At 48.6% G+C, this 27,919-nt stretch overlaps 1 protein-coding gene across 1 annotated transcript in view; it reads left to right on the top strand.

The window, feature by feature from the left end:
• The first annotated feature begins 325 nt into the window (after positions 1-325).
• Positions 326-27,919, top strand: part of Gabbr2 (gamma-aminobutyric acid type B receptor subunit 2) — a 439,836-nt gene continuing 412,242 nt past the window's right edge. Inside the window, exon 1 of the mRNA XM_004656955.2 lies at positions 326-643. Within this exon, the coding sequence (XP_004657012.2) occupies positions 326-643 (318 nt within the window). The remainder of the gene's footprint in view (positions 644-27,919) is intronic.

Genomic DNA, 27,919 nt, shown 5'->3' with positions numbered 1-27,919 from the left:
GCGGGGCGGCCGCGCTGGAGAGAGGCGCGCGCCGAGACGCCGGCCCCCCTCTCGGCGTTTGCTCGCTCGCTCCCCGCCTCCCGCACTCCGCTTGCTCCCACCCCTTTCCCGGCGTGATTGATCCGTCACGGGCGCCGCCACCGCCGCCGCCGCCGCGGCCGTTCTGAGCGAGCAGAAGCCGGAGCCCGAGCCCGAACCCGAGCAGGAACCGGGGCCCGAGCCGGCGCCATTGCGCGCGTGCCGCGGGGAGAGCTTGGCGCCGGGCGGCGGACCGGGCCAGGCCATGCGGGCCGAGTGAGCCGGCGCCCGCAGCCCGCGGCGCGGCATGGCTTCTCCGCGGAGCTCCGGGCAGCCCCGGCCGCCGCCGCCGCCGCCGCCGCCCGCGCGCCTGCTCCTGCTCCTGCTGCTGTCGCTGCTGCTGCCGCTGGCGCCCGGGGCCTGGGGCTGGGCGCGAGGAGCCCCCCGGCCGCCGCCCAGCAGCCCGCCGCTCTCCATCATGGGCCTCATGCCGCTCACCAAGGAGGTGGCCAAGGGCAGCATCGGGCGCGGCGTGCTTCCCGCCGTGGAGCTGGCCATCGAGCAGATCCGCAACGAGTCACTCCTGCGCCCCTACTTCCTTGACCTGCGGCTCTACGACACCGAGGTGAGTGTCCGGCCGCGGGTGCCGTCGAAGCTGGGGGGGGGGTGCTGGTAGGGAAGGGGACAGTGTTAAGGAGGCGAGCGCCAGCCCTTGGCCAGAACCTGGATCGACCCACCAGCGCTGGCTAGGGCACCGCGGCTGGTGCTCAGTGTTTCCCATCGGGGTCCCGCTGGGCTTGGATGGCACAGCTGATACCCCTGATCTACCAAGCACCCTCCTCTGGGATCGTGTGTGTGTGTGTGTGTGTGTGTGTGTGTGTGTGTGTTTGTTGTATGCGCGCGCAGGGCATAGAAGGCTAGGGTCTCCTTTGGCCAGTGAAAGAGTGGAGGTGTGTGGGGTTGAACCCCTAAAGGCCTGCAGTGGTCACCCCTGACCCGGTGCGGTTGATGAGACTGTGGGACGCTGGGAGGGAGGAATAAGCATCTTGACTGCAAACTGGGCCAGTCGGGTCTGGAGGGGCACTGGCCTGTTTCTCAGACTTCCAAGATGCGCTTTGAGGTCCTGAGGGCTCCTGGGCCCCGGGGGCCCCTGAGCGCACGCCTGAGCTGGGCGTTGGGTGCGGGTCCGCAGGTCTGAGCCCGCAGGCGTGGGGCCACCTGCTCCGCCTGCATGTGCTCAGGGGTATCAGTGGCCCGAGTGGTCTTAGGAGGAGGCTCCTTAGGGTTAGTTCCTCAGAGACGCTGCTGTCCCGCAGCTGCAGGCGCAGTTGATTAAGGGCACACTTGAGGCGTCCGAGTAAGCCGTGCCCTGACTTGGAGCGCAGCAGAGGGCTTCCCCTCCTGGCCCTCTCTGAGCCCAGCCTGGCCACCAAGAGCTTTCCATTCCGAGCACGCCGCTCCTCAACCCCTGCGAGTGCGTTCCAGTTCCACCAGGAGTCTCAGTGCAGACCTTCACGGCCCGCCGGGGGGCTAGGTTGCGGAGGGAGCATGGAAGAGCCTCGCAGGGTCGGGGTTGCGAGTTTTTTTTCGGACCTGGGGAGCCCCTAACACCCCGGCTGTGTCTGAGCTACGGCCTGAAGGGGGCAGTGATTTCCTGTACAGTGCGCTCTGTTGGCGCCTCTTCCATCGCGCGGAGCATCACCTGGGTGCTGAGTTTGACCCCCTCTTCCCGGGGCTCTCAGGGCGCCTCTGCTGGAGCTCACCCGCAGACCTATGATTGCCCTGTGACGCTGGTGGTGCAACCTGGGCTTCACTTCCTCCTCTGCCTGACCCCTTTCACGTCCCCCGGGGAAATAAAATAATGTCGATTGCATCTTCCTTCCTTCCTCCCTCGCTCCACTGATGAACCAGTCCGCCTGTCTGGGCTGTAAATAAAAGGTGAAGGAACCGGTGGCAGTTGGTGGCGGGGAGCGCTGTTTGCTGCAGGCGGAGAGGCACCCTCGCTGGCTGGCTGTACAGGGCCAACCGTGTGTGAAATCACTTCCAGTCACATTCCTGTCGCCCTCCTCTTTGCCTGAGCATTTCGAGTTCTTTGAGGGTACTTGTGTGGCACATGCAATCGGAGAGAGGCACGCAATGACAGGGAAGCAGGTCTCAGTGGCACCATTTCCTGGTCCCTTCCGTACACATTCTCTTGGAAGGGACAGGGGAGAGAGCCTGTTGTTCTTTGGAGACAAAAACATTTGTGGACAGGGCAGCCCTGCTTGCATCGTCACCAACTACTGTCAGCCGCAGAGTGTTTTCGATCAGTTGATCGGTTCAGTTCCTTCCCTTAAGAACGCTTGTCTGGAAGATCTCCTCGGAGGCTGCTTGTGGTAGCAGAGGGGTGGGCGCTTGGTTGCAGGATGTGGGTGGAAGCTTTCATATCTTATTTTTCAAGTGCGCCTTGATGATTTTCTGAATGAGAGGGCCCAAAGTCAAGAGGATGAGGCAGCCAGAGGTCTCCAGTCAGTGGGAATGTTGAAGAAATACTGGAAGGGAGGATAAGGGATAATTTCAGCATCATGCAAACATGGAAGGTCTCTAGCCATGTAAAAAAGAGCTTGGTCTCGGGCTTCTGGGTTCAACACTCGGAAACAAGGTGCCTTCCCCATGGGGTGACCTTGAGCCAGGTATCTAATCCTTCTAAGCTTAGGTGTTCACGCCTCCACAATGGGGCTGTTCCAGAGCCTCTGCAGGCTTACAGGACAAAGCGGCAGGCGGGCTCCTCTGCCCGCTTCCTCCGGCACACTGTCAGCCCTGGTAAATGATGCTGCCTCCCTTCCTGCACTTTCATCCCACACGGATTCACCAGCAAGACGCACCGGCTTTAGGCGGGATAACATGGTCACAGCTAAAATATTAAGAGTGCTTTTCTCTCCCCTGCTTGCTTTTGCAGTCTGTTAAGAGTCAGGAAAGTTACCACCAGGAAGGGGAATTCTGGCTGACACTCAATATTATCCTCACCCGCTGTGAGGTATTGTGTTTGGGAAAGTGCCCAGGGGTTGTAATTACTTTTTCCCCCCTCATATGATCTCTAAAGTTTTCTCTGAGCTGGAGGCATGAAGGAAGAATCAGTCTTGAGTAATTTGTAGCAACAGTAAAAGAAAAAAAAGTTCAGGGCCATCTTGAAGTAGGTCCTATTGGTTCAGGTGGGCTGTGTTTGTGGAGTGTGTGTACTGCCACATTACCTGTCCGGCATGTCACTTCATTGTCTGAAGACGAGTACAGGCTGGATATGGTGAGGAGAGTTTTGGCTGGCCTTGTTGACATCTGCTGTCAGTCAGTGGTCTTAGGGAACAGTGACTATGGGAAGCCAGCATGGACCCTGGTGCACATGGCCGGCAAGAAGATGGAGATGTAGCTTGTAATATGTTCATCTGGTCACTGGGACAGCCTGTTTCCATAAAAGAAGCCTCTTTCATGCTACCTGTCTTGGTTGAGCCCCTACTTGGATTAGCAGAACGATAGAACTTTTTGTTACCTTGTTGACAGTACTGGGAATTAAACCCAGGATCTTGTGCATACTAGGCTCTAACACTGAGCTACATCCTCAGTTGACTCCTTTGACTTTTTCTTTTTAAGACAAGGACTCACAAAATTGCTCAGGCTGGCTTTGAACTGACTCCATACCCCAGGCAGGTCTTGAACTTGTGGCCCTCCCACCTCAGCCTACAAGTAGCTGGGATTCCAGGCCCAGCTTAGAACTTTCAAAGTCCTTCTGAGTGCTATTTGTAAAAATGAAGCATCAGGACAGATCATGGGTGAAGGGTTAATGACTCTTCCTGAAAACCAGAGGGAGCTAGAGGGTTAATGACTGTCCCTAAGACTAGAAGGCCTTAGAGAAACATCAGAGGCAGCCATTCTCAGACTAGCTTGACAACTCCTGTACTTCCCTTAACTCAGAAGGCCTTGAAGGAACAGAAACCATCTGGGGTATCCTCCCTTAGACAATTCTTATGGAAAAAGCCTATTCTGAGGAAAGACACAAATAGCTACAAGTTCCTTATCTACTTCCCTTGGTCTTAAACCTGGTCCAGTCTGTTTTTTTCTTAGGATCCTCCTTATAAGCTTGCACCCCAACCTAACTCAGTGCTTCCGCCTCCATCCTATGGGAAGGCTGCTGCCCCTTGTACTCCATAAACTGTCTGTAGAGATCAAGTCCGGAGTTTGTCTTGGCTTTTCTTCTTCACTTTCCTTACTGTGGGTCTGTCAGAACCTCTGCTTCTCTGAGGTGACATTCAGTCACTTCAACAAATACTTGTTTATGGATTCAAGAAAGATTTGCATATATAAAAACACAAGCAAGACACTGAAATGGTAGATAGAAAGAAGTGTCAGAAAGCATACAGAGGCATGGACATGATCATCCTAACACGAAACTGATTGTTATATTTGCAGTATGAAGTGATTTGCTCTGAGCTTCCAAGCAATCTAGATAAAAAGGCAAACCTGGTGGATCATATTACTTATGTTTTTGAAGAATCTGAAGGACAATTTATTTTTAAAAACCGCTTTTAAAGGAAATTCAGTATTATTCTACATGAAGTGGTTTCTCATTCTTTGCTAGCCACATTAGTAAAAGAAAATAGTAATCAAAGAATGGGCTTAAAAATAGTGGTTCTGATTTGATTTGATTAATGCTCATTTTAGAAAAACTGGCAATTAAAAAGAAGCATAAAGAAAATAATTGCCCATAATCCACCTATACAAAAATAATTGCATCTTATAATTAGAATTATTTCCTTCCAGTTGCCAGTGTTTACTATATCATGCACTTGATATATTACATGCTATACATTTTAATAGTTTCTTTCATTTAGTTAACATTACATAGTATTTTCCTCTATCCTCAAATCTTTGTGTAAAGGTGTTTTTAGTGGTCATATACTATTGAATGCCATGCGCACATAAATGGTTAGCTGTTTCTCTGCTCTTGGATTCATGTTTTCCTATTTGTTACTGTTTTGGAACATGCTATGATAGAGCAGAGTGGAGTTGAGGAAGCTGAAGGCCCACGGCCCAGGTGTGCATCTCTCGGGCAGATCACCCCGATACAGGGATCCAGCTTAGAAACCCAGAGCACGCTAGTAATTGCTGAACATGCCTTTCTCCTGAGCAGCGTTGCCGGCCGCCCATTCTCTAATGCGCTGTGCCTTAGAAGGGGCTCAATAACTGCGGCTGAGGCTGCCCTTGCCTAGGAGGCTGTGCGCAGCCTGTGGGGGTCTGCCGAGCACATGCTGGGCGTGCTGGGTTGCAGAAAGACAGAAGTCACAGCGCTGACTTGAGAGAGATGTTAGAGGGGAGGGCAGAAGTGCCCAGAGTGTTTTCAGTGCAGGACGGAAAGTAAGAATGGTTGCATGATTCTGAGGAACTACTGAGCACCATGAAGTCATACATTCCAAAAGAGTGAAGGTGATAGTAAGTGGATTCCAACACAGCTGTTTCCCTCCCTCCCTCCCTCCCTCCCTCCCTCTCTCTCTCTCTCTGTGTGCTCATGTGGGCACACGTGCATGATGTTTTTATGGAGGTCAGAGGACAACCTTGGGTGCCATCTTCCCTTTCCATCATATTTGAGGCAGAATCATGCTGTTTGCCTCTGCTTACACAGGCCAGCTGGTCTGTGAACTTCTGGAGGATTCTTCTGTCTTTGTGTCCCGTCTCACTGTGGAAGTGCACTGGAATCGCAGACTGTCTGCTGCAGTGTCTGCCTTTACCTGGGTGCTGGGGATCTGAACTCAGGTCCTCCCATTTGCACGGCAGGTGCTTTAACCACTGGGCAATTTCCCCACTCCCAATTTAGCTGTTACTAAAAATAAAGATGGAGCTGGGTCTTTCTTTCTTTTTTGAACTAGGGTGACTTGGAACTCACTCTGTAGCTCAGGCTGGCCTTGAACTCAGTGATCCTCCTATCTTAGCCTCCCCAGTCTTGAAATTTTAGACATGACCACACTTGGCCCGTAGCCTTGTTTTCTGGCATCATTGCTGAGGTGGGTGTTGGGGACAGAGGATGCCTATACTGAGGACTTTGTTGATGTGCTTCTTCTCGCCTAGTTCTTGTTCTACTTCTTGTCACAGCTATGGTGGGCTCCACTCCTCAGCTGGGCTGAGGTTTCCTATGGGCAGGGCTTGTTTGATTCTGAGGGCCCGAAAGGGCCGGGCATGCAGTGGGCATAAGTAAATGGTTGCTGAAGTGAACTAAAACTGGATAAACTGGCATCTCCTAGACAAGGCCTGTTCTTCCATGGTACCCTACCCTCCGATGGCAAGAATCTTCTGCCAGGCCTTGGGTGAGGTTGCAGCAATGCTGCCTGAATGAGGAGCTCACTGTCTAACAGGTGGGAGGGCCAACGCCGCTATCCCTCATGGTGCAACCCGGCAGAGGCTGCTGGCAATGCTTCCCAGCTCCAGGCACCTGCTCAGCCATTCCCTGCCTTGTTTGGGAGTGAAAACTGACTTCTTGCCTCTTACTGTTTTGGTTATTTATTTTGGTTCTAGAAAGGTGAGAGAATTAACTGGCATACTTGCCCAAGGAGCAGCTGTGTTACATCTGCTCCTCTTTCCTTCTTCCTGGTTACATAACCACAGGCCTGTCTGGGAAGCTGGTGCAGTGCCTTCTACTCGGTACCTGGCTGTCTGCTCGGGATACACAGGTGCACAGGACTGAGCACACGGGAGGGGAGCTGCAGGGAGTGTCGCTGACCCTGTGCAGAACTTGGACTAAGGCTCCCTGCTTCATCTTTGCACGCAGAGAGCAGGCATGGGCATGCCTGGCTCCACACTCCCTCCAGGAACAATTCAGAGCCAGGAGCAGAGCAGGAACACCGAAAAATATTTACAGAACAAACAAATAGATGTAAAAGCCTGGACTCCAGCTCTCCTGTGCTAGCAAGATTCATGGACATGCTTGTAACAAATGGAGGAAGAGCTTTGTAGGCCAAGCCATGTGGGGAAGCTTCCCGATTGCTCTTTATTCATTCTTCGGTTTTCTTGTTATTTGATGCTTTGGAGCATGGGGAGAAGACGAAAGGGCGCTTGTTGGACATTCCAGCCGAAAATCTTGTGCCAAGAAGATGTCATTCTCCTCTTCCCTCATGGGCACAGAGTAACCTAGGCAAGCCTTCCTATTCAGCATGTGAGAAGTGTTCTAGTTCTAAGGAGGTCAGTTTATTGGAGTGATGTGCTAATGGAAGATTCAAGAACCAGGTTTTCATATCTTAATGCCAACTTCCAGAGAGCACAGAGCCGACTGAAACAGACTAGGTGCTGGTCCCAGGAGACACTATAGGAATGAACCAAATCATCAGCATGGTGGGTCAGGTGGTCTTATGCCAGGTCTGGGCACAGTGTATATCGCCCAGATAGCAGGCCTTCATTCAGGCTCTACACTCCAGGAATAGATACTTTTACCCTTTCCATCCATCCTTAGTACTGAGACTCAGGAACTGAAGGAGCTTGGTCTGATGGTGGTGACCTCCAACCAGATAATCATGTTTGCTAGAACTATGTGTAGAGTGAGAGTTGATTGATGATGAGCTGAAGTTTGAATTGGAGTGAGAGACCTGGGAAATGCTTTGCCAATTTTCTACTTCTCTGGTCTTTTTGAATGTGCTTTGTTGCTGGAAGTGTCATTTCCATCTAGAGCATTAGTAGATCCAAGGCATGGAGTCACCTGTCTTCATCAGTGCCCAGGTTCCTAGCCGCTGGCTCAGTTGACCCCTGGTCCTGCCATTTAGCAAGGGCCTATCAGTCAGGCTTCTGATGAGCTCTAGCCGACAAAGGCTGTGGGGAGTCATGCATTACTGCTGTTCTTGTGCTGAGGGGTCAGAATGGGCGCAGAGGAAAATGATATTTTCACACTCTGCTCAGGATCCACTTGACTTGGTGTAGAGGGAACTGATTTTGAAGGCAACAGCCACATGTCCAGTAATCATCTCTATATTATCCAAACCCGATCGCTTTGTCTCTAGAGTGACCCAGGCACGGAGGCTTTTCTGAAAGTGCCCAGGACTGTTTCAGGGACTTAACTGGCAGGTAGAGACCTGCTTGGTCACTGTGCGGCATAGGACCAGAGTCATAGCAGTGTCCCTGACAGCCCAGCTTGGAGAAGGCCTTGACTTATGTGGATGAGTCTGCTTGGGTCACTCCAGTGTAAACTGGGGACCAGAGCATCCTTCCGAGCTCCTTGTTGGACTCAGAGTAGCAGGAGATTTGGGAAGCCCTTGGAATGTTTCTAATGTCATTGTCATGAACAATGGAAAAGAAACTGGGAACGTCTAGTTGCGGGTGGGCGGGTGAAGGAAGAGATTATAGAGAGAGGTTCCATTTCTGTGGTGCCTCCCGCCTGGCGGGCGGTGCTATGCCAAGAGCTGTGTCTCCTTCCTTGAATTCGCTCTGCAGTCTGATGATGTCGGCAGGATCGCTGGCCACATTGCAGAGATGAGCCTGAGAAAAGCGAAGAGACTTACTTAACACTACAACCAAACAAGGGGAAGCCAGCATGGGAGGCCAGGGTGGACACCTGTGGCTTCAGATCAATGCGAGCCAACATCTTCTGTGAGGTGTCACATTGTCCCTCCCTCCTCCCTCCCCACACCCCAAAAGCAAGCACATGTTTTGTCAGGAGCTGAGACATTGTTTTTCCCTCATGAATTTCACACGACTGCTTACACTCCCTCGAATCCAGTCCCACTTTCTCCGTCTCCCTGTCCACCCACTCAGTCACAAGCAGCAGTATCAACTCGCTGTATGCGTGTCTGTCTGTACACCTGGCTGGCACGCATCCTCTGCCCATCCCTTCACACCTGCAGCATTTGTCTTGTGGGAAGCTTGTCACTCCTGTTGTGTTTACTTGGTGCCAACATGTGTGCCTCCCGTTAGACTCGGATCAGCTGAAGGGCAGTGGTGCCTCCTCTATGTGTCTGGGTGGACCTTCCTGAACACCTTTCAGGACCAGGTCTTGGAAGGGGCAGGCATAGATGGACCTGAAAGTAGGAAGCGCATGGCAGTAGCCCACTAGGGAAGAGTCCCATGTGCGTAAGAAGTTGGGGGCTGGAGGGATGACTTTGCCTGCAAAGCCAAAGGACCCTGGTTTGATTCCTTAGGATCCACGTAAGCCAGATGCACAAGGTGGAGCAAACATCTGGAGTTCATTTGCAGTGGCTGGAGGCCCAGGAGCACTCATTCTGTTTGTCTATTTCTAACTCTCTTAAATAAATAAATTACTTAAAAAAGAAAAAAAAAAAGAAAAAAGAAGTTGGGGGCTGGAGAGATGGCTTAGCCATTAAGTACTTGCCTGTGAAGCCTAAGGACCCTGGCTCAAGGCTCGATTCCCCAGGACCCACGTTAGCCAGATGCACAAGGAGGCGCACGTGTTTGGAGTTCGTTTGCAGTGGCTGGAAGCCTTGGTGCGCCCATTCTCTCTCTCTCTCTTTCTCTCTCTCTGTTGCTCTCAAATAAATAAATAAAAATAAACACAGAAAGAAGTTGGATGGTAGGGCGAGGGAGATGGCTCAGGGGGTGAGAGAACAAACATGCAGCATGAGGACCTGCGTTTGCGTCCCAGTACCTCTGTCAAAAAGCTGGGCATGGCTGGGCATGCTGGGAACCCCGTTGCATTCTATCCAAGAAAACCAGTGTAAGCTCTAGGTTCCGTGGGAGATTCTCTATTGAGGAAACAAAGTGGAAGAGCCATAGAGAAGTACTCCTGACGTCCTCCTCTGGCCTCTACATGGGTGAACATGGGCATGTGCATCTGTGTACGTACATGCAATGCATGCACCACACGTGTGCGTGCACGCATACGCCACTAATGGAAACAGAAGTGGGATGGTGCATTGGGCCCAGGGTAGGCACAGGTGCTGTCCACCATGGTCAGCACCACTGGCCTTAGCATCCTGCTTAGGGGCATCTCTCTGCTTCACACCCAGCAGGGCTGCACCCTTGTTCTGAGACTGACACTAGAACCTGCCCTTAGAAGTCCTCTGGGGTGTGCCCTGTCCGCTCTCAAAGTCACTGCAGAGCACCCTTCCCCTTTTCTTTCTGCCTGTTGGGTGAACATGCTCCTCCTCACACAGGGCCTTGGCCACCTTTCTTCTTCTTTTGGGTACTAGCTCGAACATGCTTTCTCCGGTCTTCCTGACGTGGAACGATCTCACATCGTGAGTGCTCTAAGAACTTTGAACTTTCCTTTTTAGTGCTTATTATAGTTGCAGCTTGGTATTTGTTGGAACATTCAGTCAAGGTTGGTCTCCCCTTGTCTTTCCAGAGGGCAAGAACTGGTCTGTTCCAGCTCCCGATGGTGTCCAGTGTACTTTTATTCACGTAACAGACGATTAGTAAATACTGTAGAATGAATGGAGGTTGGAAAAAGGATTGGTGTGACAGCTGGAGGTGTGGAAAGGTATGTGGAGTCAGACAAGCTCGTGCGTGTGTGCGCTGCTTGTTCCCTGAGCCTCAGTGTTCGCATCTGTGAAGTGAGAATGAAACTCTTAGCATCACTGGGAGGGTTGGCCCAGAGCATTTATGTAAAGCATTGAGCAGAAAGCTCATCCAAGAGGCGCCCACTAACTTCTAGTATTTTGTGATAATGCATATGAAAAGGTAAACTGCTGTGGTGGCAAAGTAATTCATCTCTTTACAATGGGTCATGTGTATTTGAGGTCAAGGCTTGTTGTTCAGCCCTCTCTCACTCCTGGAGGGACTCAAGGGGGGCTGCAAGCCTCCGAGGGGTACATACACACATATATACCCATACCAAGGAAGCTGAAGTGGATGCGCGGTGGGCCTGCTGCTGTCCTTCACTGTCCTTTGCACTCCCAGGGTACAGAGCCTCTGATTGGAGATGTTAGGAGGCCACAGTGGGAAGTGAGCTCTGTACCTGACCATTCTCGGGGCTGGGCTGTTGTCTCTAGTGATGGCACTGTTGCTTTGTTTTGTCACTCACCTGGCTGTGAGCCAACTCAGCCTCTGAGGACAGGCCTGGCACCTGTTTGATACTTGTGGGATCCCAGCACCTAGAACAGCACCTGCAGGTACTCAGGGACCTTCGTGTGTGGCTGAGGCCTCTATGTCTAGGCATGGTCCCTGGCATCCTGTCAGTGCTGGGTAAGTGCATTTTGTGTGACTGGGGATAAACACACTGTTAAAACAACACTCAAATAAAAATCACAAGAATGGGGCCAGAGAGATGGCTCAGCGGTTAAGGCACTTGCCTGCAAAGCCTAACGACTTGGGTTTGATTCCTCAGTACTCATGAAAAGCCAGATGCACAAGGTGGCACATACATCCGGTGTTCATTTGAAGTGGGTAGAGGCCCTGGCATGCCTAGTACCATTCTGTCTTTCTTCTCTCTGTCTCTATCTGTGTGCAAATAAATAAATATTTTTTTAAAAAAAATCATATCTGCCTCTCAATGGTGAAGATGTTAAGAGGCCCTTGTGAGGAATGAATTGCTTGGACTGAGCTCTGGATCTGAAGGAGAAAGAGATGAAGGGAGGAGAAGGAGAGGGAGGGGGAGAGAGAGAGAATGCTATCTCAGATGAGGACACAGCTCCTTACTACCAGAGACAAATCTTTAGGTCAGAAGCAGGGTGGTTCAGTGGACAGAGCTCTGGCTGTGCCATGGGTCATCTGACCCTGTTGTTCCTTGGGTAACCTTGACCTACACTTCGATTTCATCATCTGAAAAGGGAAATGATAGTGCTATCCCTGCTTCTTCATGGAGTTATTGGTGGTTGGGGGCTTTAGCTGGGCAGGGAAGCATGGTGGCTCACACCTGTCATCCCAGCCCTTGGCAGTTTGAAGCAGGAGGATTGCCAGGAGTCTGAGGCCAGCCTGGGCTGTATAGTGAATTCCAGGCCAGCCTGGGATCCAGAGTGAGACCCTGTCTCAAAAACAAAACAAAGAACCCAGAGGCTTATAGAGCTATAAAGAAGCCGGAATGTAAGATGGCTTGTCTACAAAGTGCAAAGAGTAATCTATGGGTAGTCCTCTTAGGACCGCTGAGTGTCCCAACAACTGTTGTGTTTTGTCTTTGGAAGAAGTCTCCCTAAGTAACTCTGGAGGAACTGGGATTTGTAAGCTAGACCGGCTTCAAACTTGCAATGATCTTTCTGCCTGCTGCTTGTTGAAATTATAGGCATTCACCACTACACCCACCTTCCAATAAGATCTTTATAAAAGGCACAGAGATGTTGTTTGCCTGAGTGGTTCTCACATAACCTTCTGATACAGGAGGATGTGACACCAGACTTGAGCCCTCTGGAATCAGAGGTGCAGGGGTCTGAGGCTGGATGACCCTAGAGGTTGCCTAACTGAAGCATCTGCAACAATTACTAGTTAATGGGTCTTCTGCTCAACTGTCAGATGTTGTCACTGGCCAGCCATTGTTTTGGCAGGTGTCAATCCCAAGGCCATTCACAGCAGACTATGGCACAAGGGTCCCTGAATTGGAACTCAGGGACATGGCATTTCTTGATGGCTGGTTTGGGGATCTAGGCCTGCTGTGGGGGCTTAGGCCTCCTCCATCATGGAGAGTTGCTAGGCGTGGTGGTTAAACAGAACCTGGCTGACCAACTGGAAATATGAAATGTCCAGCTTGGGTTGGGCAGCGGAATATGCCAGTGCTGAGCAAATGGTTTCTCTCTGTGTTTTTTTTTTCTTCCCCAGAAAGAGCTTGGACTTTCTCCAAGCAGATGTGCAAGTATTTGGTGGCAACCTCACAGTTCAGGCTTGGCCTGGAGGGTTTGGAAGTACCAGATGGCAGTTTAGAAGAGCATTGGCCACTGTCCTGAGAAGCTGTGTGTGTGTTGTTAGTTTGTTTTGGGTGTGTGTATGCATGTCTGTATGTCTCTCTCTCTTTCTCTCCCTGTACACATGTGTGTAGGAGGTGCTCATGTACATGTGTGTGGAGGCCAGAGGTTGACATTGTTTGTCCTTCTCAGTTGCTCTCCATCTTATTTTTCTCACCCGATGCTCACAGTTTTGGTTCACTTCCCTAGAACTAGAATTAGAGGTGTGTACCACCATGACATTTTACTTGGGTCCTGGGCATCAAAATCAGATCCTTATGCATACATGGCAAGCACTTCGCCTACTGAGCCATCTCCCTAGCATAGCTTTTTAGGTTTTTAGGGCCTTCACTTGGCTCTGCCTGGCTGTTTCTGTTTTTGCACTAGCTCTGGTCTGGTGAGCCCCCCTCCCCCCACTGTAGCCTGCGCTCTACCATGAGACAAGCCCACTATCTGTGCCATGACCTGAGCTAGATGATGCCACTTGTGCCTGGAGAATGGCAAGGTGAAGTGGGAAGAGTTTGGTCTTGATGAGCTCATGATTTCCCAAGCCTTGCACCCCATGTGTGACAGAGAGCAGATGGCACACAGGCAGAGTCATTTGGAAGCCCGAGCAAGATAAAGTGGGATCAGCAGATGCTACCCGGTGGGTTTCCAGCAGGGACGAGACAGACTTGCTTCTGGGGTGAAGTTTAAGGGCCTGTAGAATGGCACATGGGCTCTGGTTTCCAAATCCAAGCACCTCCTCTGTGGTTAGTGTGCGCCACTTGTGACCCTGCCATGGAATGGCAGACAGTATGGTCACAGGCAGAAGAGTTATCTGGAACAAGGCCAAGCTCTGGTGTGGCTGTGAGTTCCTAAGACATTCCAGCCGACCTTGCCCTGGCTATGAGAAGTCTTGGAGCTGCTGAGGGCCAGGCCATGTTGTCCTGAAGTTTCTTAGAAAGTAAGAGAGACTGATCACCTTCCCCTGGACTCTATAATTGGTAGTGTGTGCCTTTGGAGGTGACACAGCCCTGAACAAAGCCTGCTGATGAGGCTTGTGGTGTGGCCAGGGAATAGGGTACAGAGGGCTGGTTAGGAAGACAACTGTATCAGTTACTTTCTCATTGCTGTGAACAAATACCTGACAAGAATCAACTTAAGGAAGGAAAAAGTGTAATTTGGCTTACAGTTTTGCAGTGAAGTTTCATGATAGGAAAGGATTGGTGGCAGGAGCTGGAAACAGGAAAATCAGGATGTGGAGTTGGGCTATTAAAACCTCAAGGCACGGGCTGGAGAGATGGCGTAGCAGTTAAGGTACTTGCCTGGGAAGCCTAAGGGCGCATGTTCGACTCTCTAGATCCATGTAAGCCAGATGCACAAAGGTGAGGCAAGCGCAAAGTTGCACATGCCCACTAGGTGGCGCAATCATCTGGCGTTCCATTGCAGTAGCTGAGGCAGGTTCTCTCTCTCTCTCTATCCCCCACCTCACTAAAAAAAAAAAAAAATACAAAAAATAAAACAAAACAAACAAACAAAAACCCCCTCAAGGCATGCCCCCAATGACTCACTTCCAACAAGGCTCTCCTCTGAAAAGTTCCACCACCTTTCCTAGCAGTGCCTCTGGCTAGAAACCAAATGCTTCAACACATGAGCAGATGGGGGACATTTTAAAATATTTTTATTTTTATTTATTTGAGAGCAACGGGGGGGGGGGTTGGGCACACCAGGGCCTCCAGCCAGTGCAAACGAACTCCAGATGCATGCACCCCCTTGTGCACCTGGCTAATGTGGGTCCTGGGGAATCAAGCCTTGAACGGGGTCCTTAGGCTTCACAGGCAAGCGCTTAACCGCTAAGCCATGTCTCCAGCATTTAATATTCAAAGTATAAAGTAGCCAGCCTGTCAACATAGGCCACCGTGGGGGGGATGGGCAGGGTGCTGGGCCAGGGTTCACTGAGAGGCTTCAGGGACTATCTTGCCCACCTCTTCTGTGAACATGCAGAGGGTCAAGGCCTGTCTGGTGGAGTGTGAAATGCAGTTGGTTCTCAGTTCTTCCCCATGCTTCCACTCTCACCAGACTGCTGCTGACAGACACGTCCAGGAGAAACAATAATCTAGGCCTGCACAATGTGTTTTGTTGTTGTTTTCACGAGAAGTAAGCAGCAGCAGAGAGATTCTTGCCATTGCCCTGTTTATGGCTGGAGCATCTAAAGGCTCAGCATATGAGAAGCAGAAAGTGTAAGCTGGCCTGACTCTGAGCCCAGTGTTCTCTGTGATGGCCACGGCCATCCTTCGCACCATGATCTAGTCACATGGCGTCTGAGTTTTGTTCTCTGGTTGGAGTCAAGAGATCTGGCCCGATGTAAGGAGTCATCACTAGTGGCCGTTCTTTTCAAAACCCTGTTGGTCAAACCTCCATTATTTCCTAAGCTCTCAGGAAAGACCACCAAAGGCAGTGAAGGCAGATGCTTGGGGCGCCTTACAAGTTCTGTGAGCCAGTATCCAAAATGGCTGCTACTGTCTGCTGGTGACGCAGGGAAGGTGACCTCATGCTAGACGTTGAGCTCCTTTTAGGAGAACCAGCGCAGAGATACAGCCACACGCCGTGCTCTGCACATCCAAACATGACTTGGCTCTGTCCCCTGCTCTCTGAGAGTTCACAGCACAATGTGGACCAGGTACCTGTGAGCAGGTGGCTCTGGGAAGAAAATTGACTAGCTGTGTTGGTTTCTGGCAAACCACTTCCTTCTACCTGGTATTCTCATCTACACATCAGGGTGATGATCACAGCATCTCCTTCAGAGAACAGTGCTGAGCATTCAAACATGTTTGCCAGGGATTTCAACCTGCCCGAAAGGTAGTGTCAACGTGAAGGAGATGATGCTGGTGGAATGTTCTCTTCAGAGAGATGTGTGTAAAGGCTGTAGGCACCCAGAGCCCACGGGAGGTGACTCGCGAACTGGTCTTGAAGGACAGCAGACGGAAGATGTGGCAGATCCCTGGGTGAGGAGGGAGCTTGTAAGCAAAGGGCAGAGGATGGCACTTCAAGGGACTCATGTGGAGTCATTCAGATGTGGCTCCACCCAGTGAGGTACGGCAGGAGTTGTTATGCAGAGCATCCGAATGCTCACCTAGGGCCTCCTCAAGGGCCTGGCTTCTAGATTTACTGGCATCAGGGCTTCCTGCCACTCAAGCTGGAGGACACATCTTCAAGGCATCCAGGGGCCTGACATGGCCCTGAGCCTAGTGCACAGGGGCGGGAAAAGTGGATCAGGCTGATTTGGGATTCATCCTGGCTCTGCACTTCCTAGGGCCGTGGCCTTGAATGGCTCCCTAATTTGTGAGCCCAGTAACTCCTTTTACTCATCCTGCTTTTCCATTGTCCAACAGGACTGGGTGTTACCTGCCAGCAGGTTTTGAGAAGCTAGGAGGAGGGAGAGCGTCTCCACACCCAGCTGGAGCCAGGCACCTCACGTGCGCCAGCCCGGAAATGTTGAATGGGAGTAGGACCCAGCCTTGTTAGACATCATTTAGATTTGGGAGCAAGTCTGCCAGGAGACCGTTCTAATTTTAACAATGGAAAAATGACTCAGGGTCTGAAGAGGGCCCAGGAGTGATTTTAAAGCTTACTCTTAAGTTGGGTCTGTAGGTGGACAGAGTGGAGGCAGCCGGCTTTACGTTCCTCTTAATGACTGTCTGGACGGAGGCAGCAGAGATGCATGGGCTGGACGCGAGTAAGTAACATGGGCGGCAAGAAGCCAGGTTTCCAGGTCTGAGGACGCAGGCTGGCATTAACTTCTGGGGCTGCTCCTCCTTTTAGTCTAGTCTGGCTGCAGTGGAGACCGCTTTCAGTGGCAAGGTGGACAGGCACACATGGCACCTGTCCTCAGCACCTGTCTTGGTTGTCTGTGTGTGGTGGGAGATGTGCACAGAATTGGCCCCTTTTGTCCCGTCCCCCCCCCCCCCCCCCCGCCATCCCCAGTTAGGCAGATCCCAGGTTTGGAGAGAGCAGAGCCGCTGGGGGCCGCTGTCATTTTGGATTCTCTTGATTAATCAGCTCATCTGGAGAGGATGGGACTTTGGCTTCCCAGCTGGGACGACGGATGGCTTTGCTTCTGAGACCTGCCAGGTTCCAGCCCTTTTTACAGCCTGCTACAGATTACTTCTTCTCCGGGCAGAGAATGATGGGCCGTTCTGAAAATGCATTTGGATGGAAGAGATTCAGCGCCGAGCAATACAGTGGTTTCCTCACAAGCACTGATAAAGAAGTTGATGGATAAAGACTAAATTGGATTTTTACCAAAAAAGAGTCAGTGCTGGGTGTTTAGCGAAAGAGAGTTATAATGGCTTAAGGGAGCCACAGGGAAGGGAAGGCTGTGTTCAGAATCCAGGCCTGGGGCTGGGAAGGCTTGGTCCTGCTAGTTCTGGGAAATTCGAGTTCCCTGTGCCTTAGTTTTGTTACCTGTAGATTGGGAAAGGCACCTTCAGGGTGATTTTTTTTTTTTTTTTTGGTGGGGGAGGAGTTCCAGGGATTGAACGTGGGGCCAGCTGGCAAGCCTGCTACCACTCACGGAGCTGTATCACCAGTTTCCTCATTTTTTTTTTATCTTGCAGTGTTGGGCATAGAACCCACAGCCTCATGCATGCTAGGCAAACACCTTACCCCAGTGAGCTCCAGCCCCAGTGCCTCTTTTTTTGTTATTTAAATTTTTGAGATAGGTTTCACCAAGTTGCTCAGGTTGCCCTTGACCCTGTGATCCTCCTGCCTCAGTCTCTTGAGTAGTTGGGGTTGTAGGTATGCATTACTATATTTAGCTCCCAGGTGAGCGTCTGCTTCACTTTGTTAATAGCCCCCCAAAGCCTTCCTGTGACTAAAGCCAGGATGGGCCTCTGGGATTAAGTGTCCCAGCGAGGGCCTGTCTGCGGCACAGCCTGCATGAGAAGCAGGAAGCCCCAGGAGAAATGGTTCTGTGGAGATAATGGGACCTAAGTAGGTCTCATTTCAGTTTTAAGAAGAAATAGGGCAGTAGATGTCAAGATTGAACCATCTATTCTTGTTTTTAAGCTGGAATTTACTTTTTAGGGAAGAAAATGGGCAGTTGGATTCTTTCATCCTATAAAAGTCAGAAGCCAGGATGTCAGCAAGATTTAAGGCTAACAGAACAAACAAAAGCACACATCCTCAAAGGTCTCCATGGGTGGCTCGGATGTGCGTGGGAAAGCAGCTTAGCTGGCCATGGTGGTACGTAGCCCTTGAGAACCTGGAGTCTCCACTTTCGGTCCCAGCACTTGAGAGACCGAGGCAGAGGATAGTAGGTTCCAGAACAGCCTGGACTACCTCACAAGACCTTGTCTCAAAACAAACAAAGAAGGAAACCAAACAAGAAAAGAAGGCAATTTGAAAGCTAAGCACATGATGACTGACTATAATTACGTTATGGTAGCCAAGCAGTGCCCGAACGCCTACCACTGTGACTCTTGGAGACACCATCTGGGATCATGAGTGTGTGAAAAATTTTATAGCCCTTCTGTGGGTCCCACAATTACTGTCTCCAGTACAACTTTTTGTTTGGAGCCAAACATGGTGCTTCAAAAACCTGGGAAGCAGGGATCCTGGCAACTGTGCACAGGCATAGGAGCAGGCAGGTGCTTGTCCGCCATCCCACCACCAGCTCTGAGCCCTTCCCAGGTAGGAGACCAACCACTTCTTACCAAGGCCTTAGGAGGTTGGCACGCTTGAGACTTCTGTTTTTCCCTCTAGAAGTTCCATGACTAACAACTAAGCTGGGGTTCAGACCCAGGCAGCCTCGTCTTGGGGACCATGTCCCTCACCATCCCACAGCCCTGCTTTGTGTCCAGTGCTCAAAAGGACATCAAGGGATCAGGTGGGTACCATTGCCTGCTTACCCAAAGTCAACCTGATCATTGTCCCCATTTTATTTTTTTATTTTTATATTTTTTAAATTTTTAATTAATTAATTTATTTGAGAGCGACAGACACAGAGAGAAAGACAGATAGAGGGAGAGAGAATGGGCGCGCCAGGGCTTCCAGCCTCTGCAAACGAACTCCAGACACATGCGCCCCCTTGTGCATCTGGCTAACGTGTGTCCTGGGGAACCGAGCCTCGAACCGGGGTCCTTAGGCTTCACAGGCAAGCGCTTAACTGCTAAGCCATCTCTCCAGCCCCATTGTCCCCATTTTATAGCTGAAAAATGGAGTTGCATTAAATGAGGAATGTTTTTCTCTCTTTCTTTAATATTTTCTTAAAAATTTATTTGAGAAGGAGATAGAGAGATAGAGATAGAGATAGAGATAGAGATAGAGAGAGAGAGAGAGAGAGAGGCAGATAGAAAGAATGGGCGTTCTAGAGCCTCCAGCTACTGCAAACTCCACATGCATATGCCACCTTGTGCATCTGGCTTACATGGGAACTGGGGAATCAAACCTGGGTCCTTAAAGCTCCACAGGCAAATGCCTTAACCACTAAGCTATCTCTAAAGTCCCAAAAGAGGGATCTCGATTTGCCAAAAGCCACTCCGGGGGATTGCAGGAGAATTGGAACTGAGCCCATGTCTTTGTAGTGGTAGCTCCAGGTTCAGTGGATGACTGTCCCAAGGAAACAATGTGGAAGAGCGATAGAGGAGGCCACCTGACATTCTACTGTGGTCTCCACATGTGTGCAATGGGGCACTTGAATTTGTTCACACATGTGCATACGTTATATCTCCACACGCCACACGACACACATATATACCAAAAGAAAAAGAGAAAAAGACTCACCAATTATTTTTATTAGAGTAAATGATTAATTCCTCTTTTCTTATTTTCTTTCCTTTTTAAAATTTTTGTTTTTCAAGGTACGATTTCACTCTAGCTCAAGCTGCCCCGGAATTCACTACGCAGTCTCAGGGTGGCCTCAAACTCATGGTGATCCTACCTGTGCCTCCCAAGTACTCAGATTAAAGGTGTGTGCTACCATGCCCAGCTTCCCCTTTTTAAAAAAATATTTTATTTATATATTTGAGAGAGAGAGGGAGGCAGACAGAAAGAGAGAATGGGCACACCAGAGCCTCCAGCCAATGCAAAAAACTCTAGATGCGTGTGCTACCTTTCCAAGTATGAAAATGAAAATGAAAGTTTAGCATCAGGGTGGTTTTTCAAGAGATACAGATGAGCTTGTAAGTATGCATTTCCCTTCCCAGCTGGGAGAGGTCCACAGACTTCAAGTGGAGACATGGTGGACTCCATGGCATGATATCGGCCCTTGTACCTCTGGCTTATGTGGGTCCTAGGGAATCGAACCTGGGTCCTTTGGCTTTGCAAGCAAGCACCTTAACTGCTAAGCCATCTCTCCACCCCCATCTTTTCTTTGGTGAATAAATATATAACAAAAGGAAAAGGTAAGTAAAGGAGAAAGAGCTGAGACGCAGCCGTGGCAGTTCCTTGCTTCCTGGCCGTGAATGCAGTGTGAGCAGCCATGGTACCATGTCTTCTCTGCCGGATGCGCCGAACCCTTAAGCGGTAAGCCAGAGTGAATGCTTTCTCCCTTAATCAGGTTCCTGTCAGGTATTTGCTCACAGCAATGAGAACTGTAGCTAATGTAAGTACCATGAGCTGGGATGGTCTGGGGGCATTTGCTGATATCATGCCATGGAGTCCACCGTGTCTCCACTTGAAGTTTGTGGACCTCTCCCAGCTGGGAAGGGAAATGCATACTTACAAGCTCATCTGTATCTCTTGAAAAACCACCCTGATGCTAAACTTTCATTTTCATACTTGGAAAGTTTGTATTAAAAAAAAAATGGTAACTTGGGCTGGAGGGATGGCTTAGCAGTTAAGGCATTTGTCTGCAAAGCCAAAGGACCCAGGTTCTATTCCCCAAGACCCACTTTAGCCAGATGCAGAAGGTGGTGCATGCGTCTGGAGTTCTTTGCAGCAGCTGGAGGCCCTGGTGTGGCCATTCTGTCTCTCTCTCTCCCTCTTTCTCGCTGCCAAATAAATAAATAAAAATAAAAATAAATGGTAACTTGTGTTTTCACCTCATAGAAGTAGTTTATGCTTACTATAAAAAAAAATCAGAAAAGTAGCCAGACATGAAGGCACACGTCTTTACTCCCAGCACTTGGGAGGCAGAGGTAGGAGGATTACCAAAAATTCAAGGCCACCCTGAGACTACACAGTGAATTCCAGGTTAGCCTGAACTAAAGTGAGACTGTACCTTGAAAAACAAAACAAAACAAAAATCAGAAAAGTGCACATACAAAGAAACTCAAAATCATACCTAACCCCACGATCTCTAACATAGTCACTGTTGCTGTCACAAGATGATCATCACCATATATTTAAAAACATAAAATTTAGACCATCTGCTGCTGGTGACCTGCTTTTTACCCCCTGGTTTGTGTGTTTTTTTTTAAGCTGTGGTATAAGATGTTCTCTAGTTTTGCCTTTAGTTCTGTTATTTGGAGCTTTTCAGGTCCTTTAAGAGTCGATTTATTTGGGGGAAGGGCTAGGAGGTTGGCTCAGCAGATGTGGGAGCTTGCTTGCGGCGCTTACCAGCCCCCTTTCAGTTCCCAAGCCACCTACATAAGCCAGACACCAAAGATGACGTAGGTATCTCGTGTTTGTTTGCAGTGGTAGGAGGTCTTGACATGCCCAGGTGAGTGCACACACACACACATGCAAATAAATTTGTTTTAAAAGAGTCTCTATTTGTTTAAGAAGCTTCAAGGGTTAGTATATGTATCGTATATGTGTGTAATGAGATGTGTGTGTCTGTGGTGTGTGATGTGTTGGTGAGTCTAGGCAGTGCTTGGCCTTGGAACCAAGTATATGTGCTTCCGTGTGATTGGTTTCTTAGAGTCTAGCCTTCGCTGGGCCACAGGGGATGCAAGATTTAGGTCTTTTAATGCACATGTCTCTTTGCCATTATAGAATCTTAAAGACATCAACTTTCATAGCACAGGGAGGAATTACTATTTTGCCTCTTGCAAAAATAAAACGTCAAGGTTTACACATGTAGTAACTTGCCTCAGACAACAGAGGTAGGAGGTGACATACACAGGAGAAGCCGATGGAGTCACCTGCAGGCCCTTCGGTGGTATTGTACCCTGCACTTCCTGCCAAGCTGAGGAGCCAGCGATGGTGTGGACCCTTGCTGGCACACCTGACCCCAAATTAGCAATAAATAAAAACAAACTCAAAAGCTCTGCCCATTGGCTTGTTAATAGTTTTCATTTTGTATTTCTTTGTTTATTAGAAAGGCTGGGGTATGGCTTAGTGTAGAGCATTTGCCTAGCATGCATGAGGCCCTTGGGTTCTATTCCCAGCACTGAGAAAAAAAAAAGTTGAATGCATTTAGGTGTTTAATGAACCTCTCTATTTTAGTGAATCCACTTGGCACAGCACTTGCCTATTTTTATTAATATGCAGAGCTCTTTCCTACTGATTTGTGAAAGTACTGTAGGTAAGAACAGCCCTCATTCCACACACGTAGTGGATTTGTGTCCAGCCTTTTCAGTTGCCTTTTAATTTTCTGTTACTTTTCTAAGTAGCAGGGTCTTAACTTTCACATTGGGAGATTTGTGTCCTTACGGTTTCTGCCCCTGGTTCCCTGCTTAGAAGGCCCTGCAAGCATGCCTCAGCTTTATAATTAACCTTCTTGGACTTACTTTTTGTTCTATTAATGGTTTCACTTTTTAGTATAGAATTTTTTAATAAAATGAGCTTCTAGTGATATCTGTTTTTCTGAATAGGCAATCTAATTTTCCAGTACATAACTTACTTCTCCGCTTACTTGAAAAAGCAATCTTATATATAGTTGTCTTGTTTCTGAACCTTTGGTTCTGTTCCATAGGGATAGCTGAGTCTTTCCGGGCTTGTGTTCTGCTGTATAAATCAACTCAGCCTTCGTTGTTCTGTAGTATCCCATTCCGGAATCCCCATCATGATGGCGAGCTTGGATTGCTTCTGGGTCTTCAGGAGCCTAGTGGGTAACGAAAGGTACAATAAGAGCTTGATGTCCCTGCTCTCATTTTGTATCTGTCCTTTTTATCTTAAAAATTTGGTCTGGGGGTGGGAATGGAGCTCAGTGGTAGAGCACTTCCCTCTCATCGGCAAGGCTGTGAGTTTGAGTCCCAGCACTAGAAGCAGGAGAACTTTAGATCAGATTCCAGCTCAGACCTTCAGGTTTTAGTCACTTAAGACATTTTTGTCAAGATTTCCAGGGGAATTTTGTTCTCAGTTTTTATAATGTCAGTGCCCCATGAACTGTATCTAGAAGTCATTAGGTCTTGCCCCAAACCTGTCATCACCTTGGATTTCAGCACCAATGGAGCTTCTCATCACTCCATGTTGAGATCACCTCCCAAAAGGGTGGTACGGGATAAATATATAAAAATTAAAATACGTAATGTATAAGTACAAACAAGACATTAATATATAAAGTGAATGATAAAAACTGAGGCTTGATTAGCTCATGGGAACTGGATTGTCTGCTCAAGTGACAAGAATTTCTTCAGGGACACCTGGCCAAATCAGAGCCAGGGATCAACTAGACCACAGATCAACCAAAATTGCTTCATCTTGCATACCTCTCTCCCCTACCCCAAGCTTTTTCTATTTAAACCTACATCTCATGTCAGTACTCAGAACGGCTGAGATGCTTCACCCCCATCTTTCCAGTACCATATTGATTGAATCTTTTCCTGCCTCTCTGCTAGGACCTTCCCATTTGATTTCTGGGGTGACTTGCTCGATCCAGTTTGTTAGGGCCACCTAGAATCTGACCTCTGGCCTAGGATTTTGATTTCAATGGGACTTTGCTTTGCAAAGGTTTAATTAACGATCCTCTCCAGTCAATCCCTAGAACTTGAGAATCATTTGTTGAACTCTAAAAATAATAAAGTTTGGGGCTGGAGAGATAGCTTAGCAGTTAAGGTGCTTGTCTGCATAGCCAAAGGACAACCCAGGTTCAATTCCCCAGGACCCACACAAAGCCAGATGCACAAGGTGGCACTTGCGTCTGGAGTTTGTTGTTGCTGGAGGCCCTGGTGTGCCCATTCTCTCCCTTCTCTACATCTGCCTCTCTCTTTATTAAGTAAATAAATAAACAACATATTTTTAAACATACTAAAGTTGGTTAGGATTTGGTGAACTTAAAGTCTGATTTGGATAGAGTACCTTGTTTTACATTATTGAATTTTTATATGCAGAATCAGAAAATTATCATTTTGGAAGCTGGGGAGATGGCCCAGCAGGTAAGAGCCCTCGCCACACAAGCATGGAAATCTGAGTTCAGTTCATAAAACCCACGTAAAAAGCTGGGTCGGGCCATGCACGCCTATAACCCCAGTCCTGAGAAGTGGAGAAGGAAAATCGCTGGAACTTGCTGGTCATCCATCTAATGGCAGCTCCATGGTCAGCAAGAGACTCCATCTCAAGGAAACACTGCAGAAAAGTGATAGAGAAAGACCCCTGATGTTCTCCTCTGACCTTTGTACCACACACATATTTGCACACACATGTGTACACAGAAACACACACTAAAATATCACTTTTACCTCTTTTACATCCCTCTGGGAAAAGATTGGAGTATTCCATCTGTAGGGGAAGAAAAGAGGTCTTTCCCATACCTGTGTCTAGATTTGTTGCTGAGATACCCATAACCAAAGACATTAAAAGGAGAAAAGCCATTGCATGTAATAGCTGTCTATTTTATACAATATAGGAGCTTCTTATAGGACATGATGACCCAAAGATGCAGGCAAATGTGGGTTTTTGTTCTTAGGCTTAAGGAAGATGGCCATGGCGAAGTCTTATTGGACAGAGGGCATGTGATCTAATGGCAATGGCGAAGTCTTATTGGACAGAGGGCATGTGATCTAATGGCAATGGCTGGCAGACATAGTGAGGCCTGTGTTCATATTCTTCTGTGGGTCCTTAGGTCATCAGTGGCCAGGGTGCTGCATTTATGCAGGTGAAAGAAGCCTACATGAATGATGGCATGAGGAGATGATTCTGGAGAGAAGAGGAGGCTGAGGGAAAGTGGCCTTCCTTTTTTAAATTTTTTCTAAACATATGTGTTTTGGGATAGCATGTTCTGAACCCCATTACACTCATTTAGTGATATTTCTGGAGGACATAAACCTTTTAATATACATCCTACAGGGATGATTTCACGGAATCCATTAACCTGAGGTTTTATATTTTTGATAGACTATAAGTGATCTTCTGCTACTCCAGTGGCTCCTCTTTTCCAGAGGTATTTTCTAAGCATTGCTTATTGTGTAGAAAACTTTGATTTGTGAACCAGCTGCCCAATCAAGTATACTCATTGCTCCTAGTTTTTTTTTTTTTTTTTTCTCATAGGGTTATTTGGGCTTCCCAGGTCAACGGCCGTATGATAAGCAAGTCACCGTAGTCTACCTTGTGTTCCAATGTGCTCACCTTTCTTCTCTGTCCATGGCTTGAGCTGCCTGAGGAGCATGTTGAGGACGGGAGGGAGCAGAAGTCCCGAGTGTCGGCACCCCGTCTGAGCATGTCTGCTACGTGACACACGCTTGGATGATGCTGGCTACTCTTGTGACAGCTGTGGTCATGTCCTGGAGTTATCTCCTGTGTCGTTTGCTAACAGCATTTTGTTCTAATTCAGAAATGGATGTTGAAGTCTATTAAATGTTTTATTGACCTCTCCCATAGAGATGATTTACATTCCGAAGAGTTACTTCTGCAAACCGGTAGACTTCATTTTGGCAAGTCGACCAGGCACACCTTGGATGCATAGAGGCAAGGAGTGTCTTCAAGATCAAGGGCATTCATTTTCAACTGTCTTAGAGAGAAGGTGGAGAAAGAGACACCTGAAACCTGACCCTGGTCCCCCCTAGTCCTTGGCATGAGTCTTAGGCAGATAGGGAATAGAAAGAACCGAGGAAATTTGGAGATTGGGGTGATTAGGGCGCTTCATATCCCCATGTGCATTCATTAGGAGACCAGGAATGTGGGGAGGCATCTCATCCACTTTTCCAGATGAGGTTAGTGGCATGTTTGCCTCAATGAGGAACTGAATTACAATGCCATAGACATTTCAATTGCGGGCCATAAAGTGCTTGTCAAGTGCTAATTGCCGCCTTGTAGAGCTCCATATTACCAACCTCGTGATTATGCCAGCTGCTGCTTGGCAAAAGCACCTCTCAGGAAAGGTGCACCATGGACCGGCTGTGTTTTATTTGTTTGGAGAATTAGACCTGTTTTCTAAATAAGTACATGGGGAGGGGAGGAGACCCGTGGTTAGAGCTGGGTGGTTGTTGGAAATGGCCCCAGGATGGTGTTCAGTTCAGGTTTGAGGATAGAGGTTGGGGAGGACTGTTTCTTGGCCGCAAGATTTATTTATTTATTTATTAACGCCAGGCCCAGAACAGAGAAAAGCGGGATCCAAAGTAAAAGGAAAGAAGCTTCAGAAAGCCAGCAAGGGAAGGTGATGGTTAGAAGGCTTTAGAGGTGTGCGTGGGGGAGGGGGCAGATCTTGCACAGCAGGGGATAGGCCTTGCATAGGGCATGTGGGGCATGATAGAGGAGCTGGACATCTGCGACGCAGGGCTCTCTGATCCCAATATCTGGGGCACTTGCTAAACTCCTTCCCAGAAGTGAGGCCTGGAATGTTGTGTGTCCACCCAGGGGCCATAGGTGGTGGCTGGGAGGTAGGGTCGTAGCATTCTTTGATACCTGAAGTGGGGCTTCACAGTTAAGATCACAAAGTCACAGACCCTGGCACATTGGAGGTGTCTGGCACAGCTGTGGAGAGGGGGAGAGGTGGCTTACCTAAAATCTCACAGATGGCACCAGTTGCTTTGGCTGAAAACAAGTTATTTACAGCATTGTGGTTGAAAACAGTATGATCAGGGTAAAAATGAGATGGGAAATGAGTTGGCAAAAATGAGGAGTCTGTCTATTACTAGAACATTTCAGTGGCCTCTTCATTGACTCAACAAGTATTCACCCACCACGCACACCAGCTACCATTGTAAGCAGCAGGGGGCTGGAGAAGGGGCCCAGGGAATCAAAACAAAAAGAATGTGGACACAGAGAGCTTGTACGCTATTCAAGAAACAAACAAAGCCTACATCAACACCATCTTCCCTAGCCAGCCAGAAAACATGTCAGGCTGTTGATTATGTATCTTATCCAAAATGCTTGAAATCATAAGTGTTTCAGATCATGGAATTTCTCATATTTTGGAATATTTGCTTCTCCGTCATGGAATATCTTGGGGATGGAACCCCAGTCTAAATGTGAGTTATTTGTGTTGCATTATATATATATATATCTATGTATCCTAAAGGTTAGTTTACATAATATTTTAAGTAATTTTGTGCATGAAACAAAGTTGTGCATATTGAACCCTCAGAAAACAAAGTTGTCACTATCTCAGTTGCCCCTGGGGACAATCTGTGGCTGTCTGGCTTTACCATCATTCCTGTTTCTGAATTTTTGGAACATTTTCGGTTTGGGGTGTTTGGATTATGGATGCCATTAGAAAGAAAAAGCAAACAGGAGTCAGGGATGTGTGATCATAGTGTAGTGGTGTGTGTATTTTCTTGAATGTTCTCCAGAGGCCTATAGAATGGCCTGGAGAGAGGTTGGATGGTGAAGGCAAGAGCCTTATGTTAAGGCCGTGGGAAAGCAGCTGCGATCCGTGAAGCACGTGTTTGAGGAAGTTGAGGACTGGCAGGGGCTCCTTGGGACTGAAGCGAAGGTGGAGAGGGGGAGGGGCAAGGTCTCCTTTGTGGCCATAGGACTTTTGAGGATTTTTGGGCAGGGAAATAATGTGATTAAACTTGTGATTTAGGGCCACTTCCCAGACAGTTTTAGGTAGTTTTTGGTTCATTTGCTCTATATTTTTTGGCAGACCAGGCATAATTGGCTGAAAAATGAAAGAGATATAAAAGTTGGAGAATGTAGCCAACACACACACACACACACACACACAGAGAGAGAGAGAGAGAGAGAGAGAGAGAGAGAGAGCACCAGGAAAAAAATGTAGAAATATTGGCTAACACATATACATACCTTTGAAATATGGTCAGTCT

The sequence above is a fragment of the Jaculus jaculus genome, chromosome 1, assembly GCF_020740685.1.
Source record: "Jaculus jaculus isolate mJacJac1 chromosome 1, mJacJac1.mat.Y.cur, whole genome shotgun sequence".
Taxonomy (NCBI): Eukaryota; Metazoa; Chordata; class Mammalia; order Rodentia; family Dipodidae; genus Jaculus; species Jaculus jaculus.
This window is presented reverse-complemented; position numbering and strand designations above follow the sequence as displayed.